We start from the raw sequence: 20,041 nt of genomic DNA, 5'->3' as shown, positions 1-20,041 counted from the left end.
TAGTTATTAGGATCATAAGGTTTAGAGTATGAATGTATTTCTTTAACAAAAACAACATCTGATTAACACAACATCTTGGCAGTGCTGTAGTTAGCTTTATCAGTGTTCTTCTTAACCAATTTGAACAAATGACTGGAGAATATAGGGTATTAAATATAACTTTAGTATTTAATGGTTTGTAATTATACTGTGCACAACTAAAGCTCTTAGCACTGAGGACTGGATTGTACTGTGGTCATTTTGTTGAAACCTGAGCTGTGCTGTCCTGCCTTCCATAGTGTGTCACTGAAAGGTGCTGCTGTTCCACTTGACTGAAGAGATGCAAGTCTGTGCAGAAGATGCAGTAAGCTGGGAAACAGAAATTCCTGGAGACTTATCATGCACACATTCTGGATATTCCTCTTCTCTCTTTTCAATAATGTTAATACTGGCTTTTTACCTCTTTTAGCTCTGGATGCCTCATTTGACCAAACCAAACCCATCAGCAATAGTTTCTAATCCCTCTTGGGATGACTGAAGACCTCCTGACAAATAATTCGGGGTTGGTGGGGTATGCTTTGTGGGGGGAGCATCAGAAAAGTCAGTGTGGGTTCTGCTGAGGCTCTCCCCAACTCCATTGGCAGTCTGACAGTGAGTGGGACAGCCTCTAGGGAATAACTTGAGAGTGACTACTTTTAGAGTAAGATCTCCACGTTCTTTGAAAGGTTTCAATATATTTTGGTAGCTGTCTCATTTTACACCTCAGATAAATTTCACTCTGAAAAACTGAAATATTACACGTTTCAAAAACAAACAAACACACTAAAAACAGGATAAATGATTCTTCCAGCTTCTTTCCTTTGTGTTCCAGTTTAGACGCACTTCTGCACTTTGCCTAATGGAAGTTCAGATGCAGCGTTTATTTTTAGTTGATCTGAACCACCAGTTTCTGTATTTGTAGTGAAACTACGATGATAACAGCCAACATAGCAAAGCTGTTCAAAGCATTCCTTCTGCTGGAGGAGTGTATGAGTGTTCAGGGTCAATTAGAACTGAGTTGTAGACAAAAGTCAGGAGGCTGTTTTATCCAGGGTTTCATTCACAAAGGGTATTTGCAGTATGTTTCTTAAGTAATTCAAACCTTCCCCTTTTGTGGCTGTATTTCCATTCAAAATTTATGCTGTTCTGATGTTTCTTGGATCAGGCTTTACAGCTGTGCTTCCACCTTTGTCCATTCCAAATCTATTTCAGAACATATGAAAGTTGGATGCATCAGACCCTTCCTGATAATTGCTGCTCTTGTAGCAGATGAGGAAGGTGAAGAGGGACTTATTTGGTCTTTGGTAAAGTTATCTAAACTTTCTGAATCCTTTCCAGAAAGTATACAGCTTTTTTGCATCTAGAGCTTCAGGACCACTACTTCCATTGACAAATCCTTACTAATTGAAAGCATCAGATAAAAATTAATGTGTTAATTGGTTGGTAGTTAATTGCAGGTTTGTGAGAGGTGAAAAAAGATTTTTGAGGGAATAAGTTTGGCTTTTCTAATTGGAAGTGTTGTATTTCAGTAGGTAGGTTCACTCAGAGCCCATCGTTGTTTGGACTGTTGTGATACACGTGTTAGTGCTGGCCCACTGTAACCATAATGTTTCTGGTAAGCTGAGGTGGAACAAATCTTGTTTGCTGTACAAGGGGCTGTTTTTGGCTTATTTTGTTATTCTGAATTGTTTCTGTTGATGCCAAAAGGTGGATGGATGAAAAAGCAACTGAAGGAATGGTTGGCTTTGTGTCCCTCTCAAGTCTAACTTAAATGTGAGATTATGTCTATTGATCTGTTTAGTAATGGTAGAAAGAAAAATTTGTTTAAACAGCAGTTTTGGATGTGGTGAATGAAATAATGGGATTTAGATGGCCACAGCCTGAGCAATGATTTTAATGTTTAATTCTGTAAATCTAGGGTTTAGCTGGAAACTGAACAGCAAGATCTAATCATAATTTATAATTGTGGTAATGACTAAGTAGATGGAGAATGCAGTTAAAACTTTCAGCAACTTCTGTGTTATGTAACTTGGTTTTCTTTTCTTGTTCCTTAAAAAGTCTGTAGAAGGGATTTCTTAAACTTCAAGAATATTAAGCTTGGGGTGATATTAATTCAGTCACAAACTGGTGGAATCTAGTCAAGTCAACCTTCACATGAAAAGGTTCTACAAGTTACTATGAGAATTTTTCCATTTAAATATAAGATATGGGTTGTTTTGATTCTGTAAGTGTGGGGTTTTGAAGCTTGATCATGAAATCCAACTCAGGAATCTTTGAAGGTGGTGCCTTTTTCAGATTTTTTGCATAGTGCGTGAATAAGATTTTCAGTCTGTACAGCTGAAGTGGAACCGTTAAACTCCTCAGTCTGGCAAGATATATTATTTTGCATTCAAGGCAAATTTCTTCTCTCAAAATTTGTATCCTTGGTAGTTATTCTCCAGAAGAGTCATTTCACAGACTTCTTTATAGATTGGTAAACAGTCTTTGTAAATACCAAGCTATAAGTGTAAGTATTTAGTATTGTACTGTTCTTCTTTATTTTGACAGCTCAAAAGGGAGATAAAAAGAAGGAAGACAAAGCAGCAGAGCACACTGTGGCGTCAAAGAGGGCTGTTGCTTCAACATCTATGGCAGAGAAACAGACATCTCTCACTAAAAATCTTCTTCCCAAGAAGGCCCCAACCTTCTCTAGCTTGTCACTAGCCAAACAGCCACTGAAGTCTTCTACTGGGAGTTTCAAAGGCGTAATTCCCAAGAAGCCGTGGCCTTCGTCAGACGGTGCTCCTTCAAAGCCTTCAGCTCCACCTCCTGCCTCATCGCTTCCCAAAAAGCCAGTTGCATCTTCCAGTTTGGGCGCAGGACTCAAAAGGCCTGCTCCATCTTCTGTTCCCACTGCATCTGGAAGTAGTCAAGTGAAAGTATCGGCTGTCCCTATCCAGTCACAGCCCAACTCTCAGATTCGACAAAATATTCGGCGGTCCCTAAAAGAAATTTTGTGGAAGAGGTGGGAATTCAGAGCACTTATTTTGTATAGGAAGCTATACCTGGAAGTAAATGTTTAGCCTGCAGTTTTATTTCTTGGGATATGCGAAATTGAGGGATTTAACTTATACTGGAAACTGGTGAAAATACATTTAGCATTTCAGGTTTATTAAAAATAAAAAATCTTGATCTAAAATCAATGTGCACGTGAAAAAGCTTTTAAAGAAAAGGCACGAAGCCACTATCCCATTGCTGCTGAGACAGTGACATCTGAAGAATTAAACCACAGCACAGAAGCATTTGAGGTGCAGTGATCTGAAGTTAAAATCTGGCGATGGCGGTGTTTGCAGATGTAGAGGTGGTACAAAAATAGTATTGGGAATGTCACAGTGAAAAGCTAGTAACTGTAGCACATGTATAAATAAAATCAAAAAAAGAATGCTGAAATGTTGTCCCACAAGTGCTGTTAAAGCTGTGGTCAGCTGTCAAGGCTTACACCACTGCGTTCTGGTAGTGTCTCTGAACTAGAAATTCTCACAGTGGGAAGTCTGAGCTTAAAACTCAAGAGCTTAGGCTTCTTCTGTAGCTCATGGCAGAAAGCTCCACTTTGGTGCCAGGAGCAGTCACGGAGGCTGACCTCAGCTCATCCAGGCTGTCTTTCATGTCTTCTGTAAACAGAGGCAAGAGGTTGCCATACCTCACAGCTTGAGGTCCTGAGATAGGCTTTGGTTTTGAGATGTCTTGAAAGAGACGCGAGTCCCTGCTGGGTGCAGAGGAGCTCAGGTTCTCTCCTTCCTCTGAGAGGTTATTTTTTAATGAATGCTACCTGAAGATTCATGCCTGACATAAATGCGCGGACATTTTCTTGTTTTTAACAGAGTCAACGATAGCGATGATCTGGTTATGACAGAGAGCGAAGTAGGGAAAGTAGCGCTAAATATTGAGAAGGAGATGTTTAATTTGTTTCAAGTTACGGACAACCGATACAAGAGTAAATACCGTAGCATCATGTTCAATCTCAAGGACCCAAAAAATCAGGTTTGCAATTTCCTTAAACAGTAAATATACTGAAATATTATTTTTTTAATATGTTAAGATCTATCCTGAAAATTTTGTGTTTCAAGTTAGAGACTTACGAATTATACAATACAAGATTATTTTAAATCCTTCCAAATCTTTTTTAAAACATCTAGTAGGAATTGAACTTCAGTTGGATCATGTGTATTTATTAAGTCTGGGCCTTTGGAGTGGAATATTCACTGAATGGCATTCTTAATTATAGGCTTCGTTCTTCCTCCTGTGACATTCTGTAGTATGTATCAGATACTACTTCTGTATGTGATTGTTTTAAAAGGAAAAAAACCTTTTGCAGATGGAAATATATAATAGAAAACACTTCAAACTTTGTGGGACTTTTCCCTCTAATTTCTGCAATAGATATAAAACAGAAATGGCCATTCAACTTCTGACATAACTGTTCAGTTAAGTTGACTTTTTTATGATAAAGAGGAAAATTTGTACTTGATGTTTATTTCATCTTTGTTTTCTGGTTGCTGTACCTTTCCCACTTTTCTCATAATTAATTAATATTTTTTATAGGGAATTAATAAATCCAAACATGTTTTGACAGTTCAACACTACATATCTTTTTTGTTATCTAACTGTTCTATTCAGCATAGCAACAGTGTGTTTTGTTTTTAGGGACTTTTTCATCGCGTTCTTCATGGGGAAATCTCTCTGTCAAAACTTGTGAGAATGAAACCAGAAGAACTTTTATCTAAAGAACTGTCTGTATGGAAAGAGAAACCAACCAAAGCAGTAAGTGATGTACAGTTTTCCAGTATGTGCTTAGGTATGAATTAAAAGCAAGTTCACCAGCCCTTAGCACTCCTGTTATTGTTTTCTTCATAATGAAGTAGGAATAATTCTAAGTTTCAGTAGACTTTTTCTCTTCCACTAGCCAACTAATAAGAAAGTACAGAATGCAATTATAAAGTAAGTATGGAGTCTTTTTACTGATGTGATTTTGTTTCTCTCAGGTGATAGAGTCAAGAAAAAAATCACATGAGGTCAAGAAAGTAACTGTGAAACGGGAACATGCACCTGATCTAAATATGGAAGACTCTCCACCAGTGTCTGATTCTGATGTAAGTATTAGCTGTTGCGTGAGCATGAAGACCTCAAAGGAGGTCAGTAGTAACTAACTAGAGCCTCAAATTTTTCCTCAGAAATGTGAACTGATTCACTGAGCTGTAAGAATATTACCTCATAGGTGTGCTGTGAGCATTTCCCTTTGATTACATCCCCAAAGTATTTCTTTGTGGTTGAAATTGATGATCAACCAGAATGTTTTTATTTTTGTTCATTTTTAGGAGCAGCAAGAGTCAGCACGAAGTGTACCAAAATTAAACAGTGCTCCTTCTTTGGATGTTTTTAGCAGTATGTTGAAGGATACAACAAGTCAGCACCGAGCCCATCTTTTTGATCTAAACTGCAAAATTTGTACAGGTATCTACTTGTTGACTTTGTGTGACATTAGAAGAATTCTTAAGAGCTTTGTCTGCATGTTTATTTGTTTTTCTCTTCAAACATTTTCAGTGTTAAATAGTAACCAAAAGCATTTTAAATGAATTTATAGGTCAGATTTCAGCATCCGAAGATGAAGTACCTGCTAAGAAGTCAAAGTCGGTGGCTTCTGTTAAAAAGGTGGAGACAAAATCAAAATCAGAAGTTCAGCCCAAGTACGAAAGTTCTGCACCAACAGCAGCAGCAGAGCCTGCCAAAGAGGCAGTATCTGAAGATGCAATGGAAACTGATGTTGAACCTGCAGCAGAAGTGGTTTCCCAGTCAAACATAGAAAGATCTTACATTCCTACGACTCAAGTCCAGAACAGTACTGACTCTTCTGTCCCTGAAGAAGCTTCAGCTCTTCCTGCTGTTTGTGCTGGTGGAGTTGTCACAACTGTAACAGTTTCTGGTAGAGACCCAAGGACAGCCTTGGGCAGCTCCTCTGGTACTGCAGCAACGGCCCCACGTTCTGGTCCTGCATCTGAGAAAGTTTCAGTGGGAGAATCAAAGCAGGAAACGTCAAAACCAGTTACGACTGTCCCCAAATCAATATTAACAAAACCATCGTCTTCACCAGATCCAAGATACTTAGCTGTTCATCAGTTACCCAGTATCAAGTGCGTATAATTAATAGCAAGATAAGTCACTGAATCTTTAGCCTAGTTACCTTCAAAGTTGGTTTATCCTCCTCTTCCTCTCACCCCCCCTCTGCCAATAATCAAAAGGCACATTCAACTTGAAAGTTCAAATAACTTGATTCAAGATTTTAATTGATAATCTCCTCATTTACCTTCCCTTGTTGGTAATTTTTTTCTGAGCATCAGTGTATATTGACAGCAGAGATATTACAATGTGCTGTAACAGAGAAATAAAACTATTTGATGGTAAAATCTCCATATGCATTCAAGTATAGAAAGTGAGTGTATGTGAGAGATGGTTTAAAGGTACTTCAGATTTTCATCTATTAAAATAAGTATATGAAAATAAAACAGTTAAATCTGACTTTATGATTAAAATTAACTATTTGATCAGCTTGGAAGGAAGTACATTGTGAATGTATTCTGAATATATATATATATATAAAATAGAAAAAATAAGTGTTGCTAAGGATATGCTTATGGAACTGCAGTTAAAATAGTTTTGTTCATACCCACTCCCTCTGTATGAGATTCTCTTTCAGATGCAGTTGTTGTTCATTTAGTGGAAGCCACATAATTCAAATTAGTTGTTATATTCTCAGGATCACAATACTTACAGTGCTAACCCTAATTCTATAAACATCATGTCTTTCAGCATCATTTTGCTTGTCTGTAGCTACAAGTATATTTTCAATTATTCCTCGAATTTCCCATTAATACCTAGTTAATGGAAAACAATAACAAAACAATTACAAAGGATTCTGTTATTTAGGAGTAGGCAAGAGAAGAAAAAGGAAAGGAGCATTGTTACTGTGATCTGTAACTTTTCTGCTTTGGATTTGTTTTACAGCGTTGCAGAGCCACGCTCACCTCAAGACAGCGACACTTCCCTCTTCCTCTCTCGTCTCAACACCATTTGGAAAGGATTTATTAACATGCAAAGTGTGGCCAAATTTGTCACTAAAGCATATCCTGTCTCCGGGTGCTTTGATTATCTTAGTGAGGTTAGCACTGACATGTTTATGTGTTCAGAATATGTTGCAATTCCAGTTGCTAGGAAAGCTGGTCACTGTGTATATGATATTGGAAGTCTGACAGTGGTGAATGGGCATCCCTTTAGAAGTAGGAATAGTAGCTAAAGGAAAAAAATAGCCTTTAAAAAATTCCTCACAAATTTGTGAAGAATTTTCACATCTTTTATTAAATGTATATATGTGTATGTGAGTATCTACCATGGAATTATAGCTTTATTTCAGATTCAGGTTTTGAAAAGAAGTTTTATAGCCAGTGTTTTAAAACAGGTGCCACCTTCTGCTCACAACTAGATAGATCACTGATGTGATCTATTAAAAATATTTCTTTAGCCATTTATTAAAAATATTGTCTTAATAAACTAACTTTTATAAATGACAGCTTTCCTATAAGACAAAGCTGAGAACTATACCTGATGGGTGAATAAAAGTACTTGGCCCTCCACTGCTATCATTGTTTGGCAATAATTAACATCTTGAAATTTGGAAATTAGAATGTTTGAAATTGGAAATGTGTATGTACAAGTTCATTAAAATATAATAATGCATTATCCCCTGGGCTACTGGGATGGGGCAGTCTGCACTGTGTTAAAGCTAAAGTCTCTTGGCTTATACTACCATGTAATACTTCTTGTTTAGGATTTACCAGATACAATTCATATTGGTGGGAGGATCTCACCGAAGACAGTCTGGGATTATGTTGGCAAACTCAAATCTTCGCTTTCTAAGGTATTCACTTAAAATCCTTTGCAAAATACAGAAGAAATATGCAGCAATGAAAAATGACAACTTTTGATAATATGAGTTAATAATCAGGAAATACTGGCACAGATAAACTTAGAAAACTACTGACACCACTTATTACTTTGAAATTTTTGATTTATTGAATAAAGCTTTGCCTATTAAGCCGCTGATCATCTTTCCCCTACATAGAAGCTAAGTCTTCATACTACTTACTGCTTTTTAATGATTAACTGTAAACAATTACATATTCAGTATCGAAGCCAGAAACTCAAAAACCAGGACATTATCATTATGTGTATGTATTTAGTTTTACTATTAAAACCACTTGAGAAGTGGTAAAACTTGAAGCCCCACATATAGATATAATTATGAAACTAAGACTTTCCCATTTCTTTCATAATTGAGTATTCAAAACCTTAAGAGGGATAGATAGAAGTGAGATACATAAGTAATTGGGATTTCTGAAACAACAAGCCTAATTCTGTTTTAATTTTGCTGATTGAACAACAGCATTTTCTTAAAGTTAGAGTATCCCTTGAAAAAAAATAGTGGATCAATTAGTACACAGCTTATTTTTAACCCTGGAATTTGCCATTTACCTTTTTATTTGCTGATATGCTACAGGTTGAATTTTTCCACTTTGCTTTTGTATTACAGGAATTGTGTTTGATTCGTTTCCATCCTGCCACAGAAGAAGAAGAAGTGGCCTATATCTCTCTCTACTCCTATTTTAGCAGTCGTGGTCGTTTTGGTGTTGTAGCTAATAACAACAGACATGTCAAGGATCTCTACCTGATCCCACTGAGTTCTAAGGACCCAATACCTTCCAAACTCTTGCCCTTTGAGGGACCAGGTAAGCACAAAACATAGGGGAGATTAAACGCTAGGTAAAATCACAAAAGAAGAATCAGCAACAAGTTGTTGAATGTTTAACGTGTTATTAAAAGTATATATTTCATATAAAAACATTTTTACAGATTATACAGGGAAAAGTTGCAAAGTCAACCGTCTCAAAGTAAAATAGTCTGAAACTCACATAGCCTTTCTACCAAATTGCTACATGCTACTAGGAGGATGTTTTTGGTATAAAACTGAGTACGTAGAACAGCCACATTAAACAAACAACCAAACTGTGACTACAAACAAAGAAAACAACAAACCCACCCTACTTTCAGCTACCCATAAATCCACAAAGCCTTAGGTCTCTACAAATGGTGCACTGTCACATCAAGCAGGACTCAGCCCTCAGAGGAGTCGAAGTCTGTGAAGACAAAGGTAATATTTTCAGTGGTTTTGGTATATTGGCCGCTGGGCTGCTCTGCATGGTGCTTCGTGCAACACGCATGCACAAGCTGTTTGAAGTGTTCCATGCTTGGCAGAGCCAACCAGATGAACCACTGACTTCTGAAAGTTGGTTTGTTGGCAGTGGGGAAATCATATTCCTTCGGATAGGCAGTAGACAGCAGTTGGTGTAGGTGAGTTACATTCCATTCTATTTATAGTTAAAATTATCAGAAGTAATGTTTGGCTTGAATTTTCTCTGTGTTTGAGGCAAGTAGAAATCCACATTTGTTAGGCAAAGTGTGTTAAAGCACTATGATAGATGCAAGGTTCCAAAGGTATAGACACCTTTAATTAATGGAAGACCCACTTAGACTTCACTCTTTTTGGAAGCTTCTATAGAAGGCTTTACCTCATAGCTGTGCTCAGTTGTATTCGTACTTTAAAACCAGAGTCCAGTATATGGGGGAAAAAATATCAGGTAAGCTGTTCTTGCTTTTTGTGTATGTATTCAAACCATAGCATAAAATACATGTAATCCATACTCTTTAATGACATCTGATGGAATTCACCTTTTTTTTTTTATACTTAATAAAAATATTTTATACAAAGTGGTCATTGTCTCCTTAAATTTAATCGTGGGCCTTCTAACAGAAGACTTGAAAGTGCTTTAAAAGCATTATGCTGTAGACAGTGTAAGATGTGTTGATTAATATGGCTGTAGGGGGGAGGTGGGAGAGGACAATAAAACCCTGTCACTCCAGAAGTCCTGGTTAGTATTTATTCCTGCTGTCTCAGCCAGTTCCATCAGGCACATACGGATTATGAATTTCTCCTGTTCTTTGGTGAACTGGATTTGGAACGTGACTGAGGACCTCTGAACTGCTATAGTACATAGAAGATCTCCAAAAACACTGACATGGGTGATTTAAAAAGAGAGGAAAATGGAAGAAAATTCACATTTATTTACGTCATCTCAAATATTTTATTACTGGATGTAATGTGTGTTTGGGATACTCTGCATTGTGTGGTAGTTTCCTGTATGTGAATTTACTTTTCTGTTTCACATACACACTTAAGTTATTTAGCACTTTTCACGTGTGGATGTCAAATCAACTCGTGGAGGGGGGAAAAAAAAAAAAAGATCAATTCTAGTTATCAATAGAAAGAGTGATTTATTAAGGGCTTTATTGGCAATACTGAAATCTCGCAAGGACCACATATTTAAAATAGACTAATTGTAACGAAAGCCCTTTTCTCAGCAAAGGAGATTCCACGAATGTTATCTCTTTTGACAGCTTAAAACTGGAAGTGTGTTTTCTTACAGAACGAAGGCATGAAATATCTTCATGCTATTTAGAATGCTCTTAAAATTGCAACAAATGGAGAAAACAACAACAACAACAAACAGAATATGTGGCCATTATTTGTATAAATGTGCCAAAACTGATCTTATGAAAAGATGTCTTCAAGGGCAAGAAAAGCAGATGTGTCCACTGCTGATATTTAGTATATAATGTTTTAATGGCTTTAGTTACGATAAAACCAGCGCATGGACTTCAAATCAGAAAGAGTTAAATATTTTATAACTAATTTAGCACTGAAAGCTCTGCCAACTTAGCGTGCAGCACTTAAAATGCTGGCTTGTGAGAGATAGTTACTGAGCAGTAGTTGGAGACTTCAGCCAACATTTTCAGTATTACCCAAAATTAGGCGTTCAGCCTATTTATGGATCATGAAACCTGTTTATGGATGTGGAGATATGGGTAGATCAGCATTCTGCTCTGTATTTCCATCCAAAATAAGCTCTTCCTGTTTGCTCACTCTGGAATGAATGAATGTAGATAGTGGGTTGTGCCAAACTTCTAATATTCATGTAAAATTACAGTATCAGAATTTTAAAATGTGATTTGTTCTCTGACTAAACAAAAGAGATTCGGTTATAGCTGTTATTAACTTACAACCGGAATTTGTCTTGAACTTGTGCTTGAATTTTACCCTATTTAGTGACGATCTCTGATTCTTAACCAGGATTCAGAAATGAATTTTTTTTGTTGTTTATTTTAGAGATATGATCTGATGGATTTTTGAAACCTGCCTGTTTTAATAATTCAGTGCTTGAGATGCGTGTTGTGATCAGCTGTGTAACTCACAAGTCTCTCTGTAAAAGTAAATGAGCTATTATTAACGACAGAAGAACAATGAATGCCTGCTAGGAATTTAGGAAGATTTGTGAGCTACTCTGCAGTGGTCAACACTGACCAAATGTGGAGTCATTACTCACGTACTGATAAATTCACTCAGTGTGAACCATACCTCACTACTGAGTCCATTCAGACTATATGCTGTGGATGGTCTTTTTCCCATTGAAGTTGCTTTTGGACCATGCCTTGAGGTTATAACTTAATGTGCATGTAATATATTGTGATCAGAACGGCTGGAGCTGATTTTAGGCAAAGGATGCAAATGAATTTGTAATTGGATGAGCCGAGAATTCATACGGTGCTTTCCAGGTGATCTTGGATTCGCTGAAGATAATTATTTGTTTAGTTCCTGTCCTGCCTGCTTTCATTGTTCATCTCGCCATCCCTGCTCCCCTCATGGTGGCAGATCTGTGTATGTACTAAATTATTAGCTAATCTTAGTTCTGGTTAAGATAGCCAGTTCACTTTCTTCCTGTATTTGCTGCTTTCACATATATTTTTCTAACTGTGAAAGAAAGTAAAAATTGGCAACACGCGAGGAACACCAAAATCTTTTATCTGGAGGATAAAGATAGCACTGAATTTTTAAATCTACAAATAGGAAATAATATACATTGCAGATTGGGAATTATTACAGAAAGCAGCACATCCAACAGCCTCTCAACCACAGAATTACGTCAGACTCAAACACTGAACTGCAAAATCAACTATGGATATCTAGAATACATTCAGTCAAATTTAATTATTCTTGTTTCTCATCATACTTAAAATGAGAGCTATTTTTGATAGGAAGTCTCAAGTAAAATTTAGATTGGCTTCAATTTGTTTCTGACCTTTTGTAGAGTACTTCTAGTGCCTATCCAGATTTTGCTGCTCTCCCCATTACATGGGTAAAACAGACTCACTGTGTTGTTACCAGTTACCATCAGAAGAACATAATTTCAGAGGAGAGATTGTTCCTCAGCTGTGAAGAGATCTGATAAGACTTTCAAATTAATTTACTTTATTTGAAAAAATTACAGTCCTTGTTAATTACAGTTAAATTTTTGGAGAGTGAGGTTTAAATTGAGTAGGAATTGAGGATAAGAAATGCAAGCGCTGATGATGATGGGGCAAAGCTTTGTTAACAGAAAGAAAGGCTTAATGAAATATATAATAAATGCTGACAATACTAGGTTTAAAGCAGTGGTAGTTTTGCAGTATTATTGCAGCAGAATGTAAATAGTTCTTGCAGTACAAACTTTCACAGAAGAAGAAATTTTGACTTGCCTGGTCAAAATGTCACTCAAGTTCATCTGTATGTGATGGTATCTTCTCACCTAGAAGGCTTCAGTTAAAAATAGCTAATCTCATTTTAATGGTTTCTGAGTTTAATCGTAGCAACCATAACTTGGAAAAGATTAATTCTATTAAACACAAATACAAATTCAGCTACATAAATAAAAACAGCTGATACAATTTTCTTATTAGTGAACTTAGGAGTCCCTTTAAAACTTTGCATTCAGTTGTTTCACTGAAAGTATATACTTAATGACTGTTGTTCACAAATAGTATTTATCTGCATCTATGGGATTTTTATGTATGTATGCATATACTGCTGTTATCTAGAAGCTTTTGGTGGTGTAAACTGTTCCTTAGTGAGCAGAGGGTTTTGTTCAGTAGGAACAACAAAAGATGCAAACAACAAAAAATTAGTATCTTATGCTTTTAAAACTGTTAAAGGTTCATGAGTGGAAGGAGCAGTGTAGGTTTTAGATTCCTTGCCATTTAACCACACTATTATGTAATATTATGTTACTTGGCCATTTGTTTTGTGGTTTTGTATTTCTGCTTCCTAGCTGCTTGCAGATAGTAATGTGGACTCTAAAAGGGATTCTTTGAAGTCATTAAATCCAGAAGTTAAGAAAGCCTTTCTTCGTACAGTTTTTCTACGTTTGCCTCTAAATGTATGTTAAAGGATTCATTCTCTACCCTTTATTCTGGTCATATTTATTTTCCACAAGTGCCAGTGGGAATTGTGAATGTAAGGGGAAGAAACACAATAACATGAAACAGACGTAGGGATATTTGTGTTTTCCCTCTTTCCAGAAACTTGCTGGTCATTTTCGGATAAATGCTTCCAGAGATTCAAGTCAGAAGCTTTCACAGTGGAGCAGTTCTGCTCTCAGTGTCTATGGCATCAAACTGAATCCTACAACAGAGGGTTAAAAAACAACTTGCCAAATTGCCAAGCATGCCAAATTCATACCCAACTAAATGCTTTCTTGGAGAGAAGGCAAACATACCCAGTGTCCTTTTCTCCCACATGCTAAACTCATACCTGCTTAAGGTCTCATGTGCTGGTTTGGTATGTTATCAGTTTCCCTACTTCTCAATGTATGCTAAAAATGATATCTAGCTAGGGAAAAAAAAAAACACAAAGTAATCGGAGTCAGTTACAAGCTTTAATATTGTTTCCAAACACAGTCTGTTTGAGGTTGTTGTTGTTGTGAAGTTTAATAGTGCCATGTGGATTATCTGTAAGAAAAAACAAAGGAAGGTTTTCTAATAGCATTAGAACTTTCTTTTGTTCAGCTGTGCTTCTTAAATTCTAGTTTAACCTTACAGAAAGATGGATTGCTTGTCCAGTATATCTGTGTATAGCACATTACTACAAACTATTTTACAGGAATTGCTTGAGTAGGGAGTGGGAGTGGACAAGAATAAAAGTAGTAATACAAAAATGAGAATTTCTTTAATATTTGAACAGTAGCAACATTAGCAAAGTCTCCTGTTAATACAATTTTAAAGGAATATCAAGGAAGGTATTAAAATATTTCTTCTCACATATAAATACATGTATAAATAGTAAATAAATGTAGATACATATGTGTGTGGACTAATAGAATTGCTGATAAGTCATCGCATGAAATTCAGAAGAACTTACTGTTACATTTGTAGCTACCACTGTATAATGTAATAAGTTTCTATTGAAAGCACTGATAAAAATAGTTTTTACATATACAATCTTTGTGTTCTCTTTCAGGTCTTGAATCATCACGTCCAAATTTAATTCTTGGACTGGTTATCTGTCAGAAAGGGAAACGTCTTGCTACCGGCATGGAAACAGACAAAATAGAGGAAAAGCGAAGTCGGATTCAGTTGCAAGAGGAAGCAGAACCATCGCAGTTCATGAAGGGGCCAGTAGCCTCTTTTCAAGAAAAGAAAACTCCAAAATACACACTTTATTCTGGAGACTCAGCTGTAAGTACAACACCACCTGGGTCTCCTCCGCCGCCTCCACCCCCACTTCCCGTTCCAGAAAGCTCAGCAGTTACACCTTCAGTATTAAAAATACTGTCCTCGATTAAAAGTGGAACCACAACTACTGCACCACCTCCGACTTCAGCCACTGCTTCTCCAAGTGTTACTGCTACACATTCTTCATCCTCGAAAACTGCCACACCTCTCGAGCACATCCTGCAGACACTTTTCGGAAAAAAGAAATCTTTTGAACCTGTTGCTAAGGATTCTGAAACTGCCCAGTCTTCAAATCAGAAAGCTCAGGCAGCTGCCGAGGGAGGTATGGCAGCTGTTCCTTTGTTAGATCCCATTGTACAACAGTTTGGACAGATGTCAAAAGACAAAGCTATAGAAGAGGAGGAAGATGACAGACCATATGATCCCGAGGAAGAATACGATCCAGAGAAAGCTTTTGAAATGCAGACAGGTGAAAGTGAAAAACTTTATAGTGTGGAAAAGCCAAGTAATACAGCAGTACTAGAGGATGAGGCCTATGATCCAGAAGATGAAACTATCTTGGAAGAAGCAAAAGTTACTGTTGATGATTTACCTAACAAAATGTATACAGATGCTAAAAGCAGTGCTACAGAAACATCTGCTCCATACGTACCTGACTTATCTGCGTCCTCATCCTTAGTGGAACAGCAAAAAATGTTGGAAGAATTAAACAAACAAATAGAAGAACAGAAAAGGCAACTAGAGGAGCAAGAAGAAGCCCTCAGACAACAAAGAGCGGCTGTTGGTGTTTCAATGGCTCATTTTTCAGTGTCTGATGCTTTAATGTCACCACCACCAAAATCTTCCCTAATAAAGACTGAATTGTTCCAACAGGGCCAGCAAGCTGTACAAAAAGTAGATTTACCTTCATCTGCAAATCAACAAGCACAAGTTTTAAACCAGGGCTCTGACCCACGGCAGACTAGAGATCCTCGACAAGCCAGAAGAATGGCAACAGAAATAAATGACAATACTGATGCTCGAATAAAGCCACAGGCAGTACAGAATGAAACACCCGCAAGAGAAATTCTTTCAGCAAGTTTTCCAAGTGCTTTGTCAGCTTCACTGGGTAAGGAAGATAATACATTAATGTCTGCTCCTCAGCTTAGTTATACTGGTGATAACTGGGTTTCAAGTGAGCAGGCTTGTACGGTGTCACAGAAAGAGGCACCTAGCAGCAAATTTGAAAACACTGCTCAAGTTAATTTGGAGAATGTAAGTCAAGCAGTTCCTGTTGAACCATCTACATCCAAACCCTTACGCAAAGTGCTGCTTCCAACACCTCCAACTACGTGTTTTCAGCCTAATTTCTCCACATCAAATGACAGTCAGTCTTTGCAAGATATGCATCAAGTCCCATGGTCAAATGAGCCAAAGGAAGCAATTGGAAGAGATTCTTTTTCAAATGCAATGTTTACTTCTCAGGAAAATGCAGGTGGTCACTATGAACCAGAAAGAGGTCTGTCTTCAATGCAGTATGAGGAACAAAGAAATCCTCAGCCTCATCAATTTGTAGAACAAACCGAGTCTGCATCAATTCAGGGTGAGGGTGGCCCTCTCCCACAGCACTTTGAAGAAAACAGACTTCCATTTTCTTTGTCTGGGCAGAAAGGAGGACCTCCACAACCGCCAATACACAATGCACCTGGAGGACCTCATGGACCTAACTTCAGAGGGCCAGCACCACAGTTCTCAGAAGAGCACGGTTCTCCAAATAGTGATGGGCAAAGAGGACCTGCCCCTGGAAGATTTGGAGGTCAGAAAGGTCCCATCCCTTCCTTATTTTCTTCACAGCATGGATCTCCACTTTTTGGTGATAATAGGGGCCCTGCCCCATCTTATGGTGTTCCAAGAGGAATGTCGCCATCTCAGTTTGAAGATCACATGGAACCTCACATGGAACAAAGGGAATTCTCAGATTCCCAGTACAATGAGATGATTAGGCCTCCAGGACCATTTGAAGGATCTGATCAACCTCAGTTTATGGGAAACAGAGGACCTTTTCCTTTTGGAGGTCAAAGACGACCTCCACCAGCTCAGTTTAAGGGACAGAGAGGAGGCCCTCAGTTTGGAGGGCCGAGAGGTCCCGCCCCTAGTCATTTTGGGGGACCAAGAGGGCCTCACACAAATCAATTTGAAGGGCAAAGAGGTCCAGCTCCGAATCACGGACCTGGCCCAAGAGGACTTTTGCCACAGCCATTTGAAGAACGGAGAGGGAGTCCCCCTCCCAGATTTGCCAACCAGAGAGGTCCAGCACCACCTCAGTACGGAGGACCAAGAGGACCCTCGCCTGCACTGTTTCCAGAGCAAAATGAACCTCCTTCTAGATTTCATTTCCAAGGTCAGTCACAACAAAGTATGAAGTCAACCCCAAGACCGCTCCTAGACCTTCCAGGCCATCTATCAGCCCACAGAAAAGACATGTGGGAGGAGGCTGGACCATCTGCATCTCTTTCCAATGTTTCTGGACAAGGGCATGACTCAGAAGGACAGTGGTCAGCACCTGACTTCCGAGAAGGGAAAAATATTGAATATAGAGGCCAGACATTTGAAGGGAGACAGAGAGAGAGATATGAGGGAGGAAATAAAGACAAGGGTTTAGATCAGCCAGAGCCTCAGCAAGCTGATAATCGACAAGGTAGACCCTTTGAGGAAAGACGAAGGGATCGTGAACATGGCAGACCTTGGGAAAGAGACCGTGGCAGAAACTGGAACAGAGACAGGGACTGGGAGAGACACAGGGACAAGGAATGGGATAAAAACAGGGACAGAAACCAAAACAAAGATAGAGAGAAAGATTCCGAGCATACTAAAGACTGGGAAAGAAGCAGAGACCGAGACAGAGCCAGAACCAGGGACAGAGAATCCTACAGAAGACGTGACAGGGAGAGATCAAGGAGCAGAGACAGAGATCGTGACAGAGACAAAGACAGGGACCGGGATCGAAGCAGGGAAAAAGAAAGAGATCGAGAGAGAGATCGGGATCGTGAAAGAGGAAAAGATCGGAAAGATCGGAGTAAAACCAGGGAAACTGGTAAAGAGGTGAAGCCAGAAACACCTAAGGAAAGCCAGAAACCAACAGAGGCAGAAGCTTCATCGTCCACTACTCAGTCATAGAAATATGACTGCTATTGTATTTTCCGTAAACAAGATACTTTTACAACATAGCAAGGACCGAGTCAGTGTCTTCTGTATATACTGTATATTCTCACCTTTACAAAAGTGCTGTTGTAAATCTAGCCTTATAAAAAGTACTGACAAATTAGTAATTTTTGAAGAACTGTGAATGAAAATACTCGAATATGTAAACGGCAAGAACATACTGGACTTTCACTTGCTGCATTTTGTGCATAACGTTTTTATTATAAAAATTCACAGCGTTACCTGTTCTGAAATTTTGTTTTTTCTACTTGCATCTTTATCTTAAAATTTCCATTTATGGTACAGAAATGGGAAAAGTCTAAGAAGAGCATATTGCTTTTTAAAATTATAAAGTTATGTTTTCCAGTAACTTGAATTGTAATTTTATAAGAGAATTTAATCAAAATCCTAGGAGCCATACCTTTACATCTCATTTATGTGATATTTTGATGTCCAAGTTGTTCCTACAGCACACGCTTTAAAAAAGGTGTCCAATAATGCTGTCTTTCTTTACAATGCAAAGATTGTGTGTTTAGGAAAAGGCTGCAGAAGAACAGTGTTATTATTTGACAGAGGATTTGGAAATGGAATGTTATAAGCTTAAAGTGCACTATTTTCCTTTCTCTATACAGTTATTTTGTGTTTTGAAATCCATCTGTTAAGTGTACAACAAAGAAACAATTCATACTTAGTTTTTCACGAGGGTGAGGAGTTTTAAATCCCACATATTTACAAACCCGTAATTAAAGAGCATATATGAGTAGCACCTTTATAACCAGCAAAACTTTTAAAAACATCAGAGATCTATTGGCAAAGAATCAAGTCTACAAAAGAATGGGGATACCAAAGGAACAAAAAATAATTTTATTGAACAGACCATTCTGTCTGTCTCTTTGAACTGATTTACGTGGGGCGTTTTGTGGGTTTTGTTTTCTTTTTGCAGAAAGCTACCAGAGATTTAAGAAGTGTCACCATTTTCCTGTACTTTTCACTCAAAAAGTGTTCTGCTCCTGAAAAAAAAAACCACAAAAATGTCACTGTTTTTGTCAGCCCCTGCTAATACTGGCACTGTATATAAGACTGTCCAATGAAAATGGTCTAAATGCATTAAGCTTGGAAAGAAGATTGGTAACACCTGATGTTATGATTCAAGAGGGAAAGTCCTTACTGTGAAATACATTACACAGCTACTTTTCATGTATTCTTCAAGTACGTAATTCTGAAGTATGAAATAAGAAAACCCTGTTAGTTTACAATTTGACTACATAAATTAATAGTTGCTTAAGTATTTTCATATTTTTATAAAATAGTTTTGAAAAAGGTAAAATTAAATTCCTACAAATATTTGCATCTTGAATTCTACATTACAAGTAGCGTCTATGTCATGTATCTCACCATAGGTTATACAGTTCATATTGGTGTGTCTTACAAGTCCTCACACGTCACGGGTTTGCTGGTTGGAATGATTGCAATATGAACCTGTAAACAACACGTTAACATGCAGAGAGGTGTTATTAAATACAAACATCTACTATGGTGTAAGATTTTTTCTTAATGAGATGTTTCTAATTTAAAGACATACATAAAAGTATGCAAAAAGCAAGTGTGTTTGTTTAGGTTTACTTGATAGAAATTTCTGTAAATTGTATTTTATATGGCAAAATATAGCACTGTACATTAAGATATGGGAGTTCACAGGTTTTTGTTACTGTAAGTAGAATAAACATCTACAGTTAAATTTTGTCTGTTTCTGCAGCATGTCTGTGTCCATCATTTCCTACTGATCTCTGGTACCTCTCAGCAAGCCCAGAGGAGTCATCACAAGAGGTTGATGGCCTACAGGTTTCATTTCCACCTCAAAAGAAATTTTGCAGGATGCCACCATTGTTGGTTGATATTTATATGTAGCTGTTCCAAAAGGAGCATGAAAGTTTGTTTTTTAGGATTTTTCTCTCAGTTCTAACCCATGCCCTGATTTATTCCAAAGGTTTTGTTATCTGAATTAGGACAAAATACCCTCAGTTGAGCTCCTCTGAGCAGCATGAGCTGAAGGATCGATACGTCCACAAAAGGTTACGTTGTGCTCTGTGCAACTACTGCAGGAGACTGCAGGGTTAGAAGGGGGAGGGGAAGGCATTTAGAGCCCAACATGTGC

General features: G+C 37.8%; 1 protein-coding gene and 1 long non-coding RNA gene across 4 annotated transcripts in view; one reads left to right on the top strand and one right to left on the bottom strand.

Annotated features, from left to right (window-relative positions):
* The window catches only part of DIDO1 (death inducer-obliterator 1), a 37,144-nt gene extending 19,016 nt beyond the window's left edge, over positions 1–18,128 (top strand). For both annotated transcript variants that reach the window (XM_019622219.2, XM_010722418.3), the window contains exons 9-18: positions 2,566–3,022; positions 3,879–4,038; positions 4,702–4,818; positions 5,040–5,147; positions 5,373–5,508; positions 5,639–6,185; positions 7,057–7,210; positions 7,877–7,966; positions 8,639–8,834; positions 14,492–18,128. In XM_019622219.2, coding sequence (XP_019477764.1) covers positions 2,566–3,022; positions 3,879–4,038; positions 4,702–4,818; positions 5,040–5,147; positions 5,373–5,508; positions 5,639–6,185; positions 7,057–7,210; positions 7,877–7,966; positions 8,639–8,834; positions 14,492–17,862 — 5,336 coding nt within the window. In that variant the 3' untranslated portion in view covers positions 17,863–18,128. The remainder of the gene's footprint in view (positions 1–2,565; positions 3,023–3,878; positions 4,039–4,701; positions 4,819–5,039; positions 5,148–5,372; positions 5,509–5,638; positions 6,186–7,056; positions 7,211–7,876; positions 7,967–8,638; positions 8,835–14,491) is intronic.
* On the bottom strand, positions 12,049–19,369 carry LOC116217384. 2 transcript variants are annotated; one of them, XR_004161855.1, is made up of 3 exons: positions 19,282–19,369; positions 18,308–18,429; positions 12,049–13,983 (listed from the first exon to the last, which is right to left on the bottom strand). It is a non-coding gene; the product is annotated as an uncharacterized LOC116217384 (long non-coding RNA). The 2 variants fall into 2 exon arrangements; XR_004161856.1 differs by lacking the exon at positions 12,049–13,983 and adding an exon at positions 14,852–14,934.
* Positions 19,370–20,041: the final 672 nt, after the last annotated feature.

This window comes from Meleagris gallopavo, chromosome 22 (assembly GCF_000146605.3).
Source record: "Meleagris gallopavo isolate NT-WF06-2002-E0010 breed Aviagen turkey brand Nicholas breeding stock chromosome 22, Turkey_5.1, whole genome shotgun sequence".
Taxonomy (NCBI): Eukaryota; Metazoa; Chordata; class Aves; order Galliformes; family Phasianidae; genus Meleagris; species Meleagris gallopavo.
The sequence above is the reverse complement of the archived record's forward strand: the minus strand, read 5'-3'. Positions and strand labels throughout refer to the sequence as shown.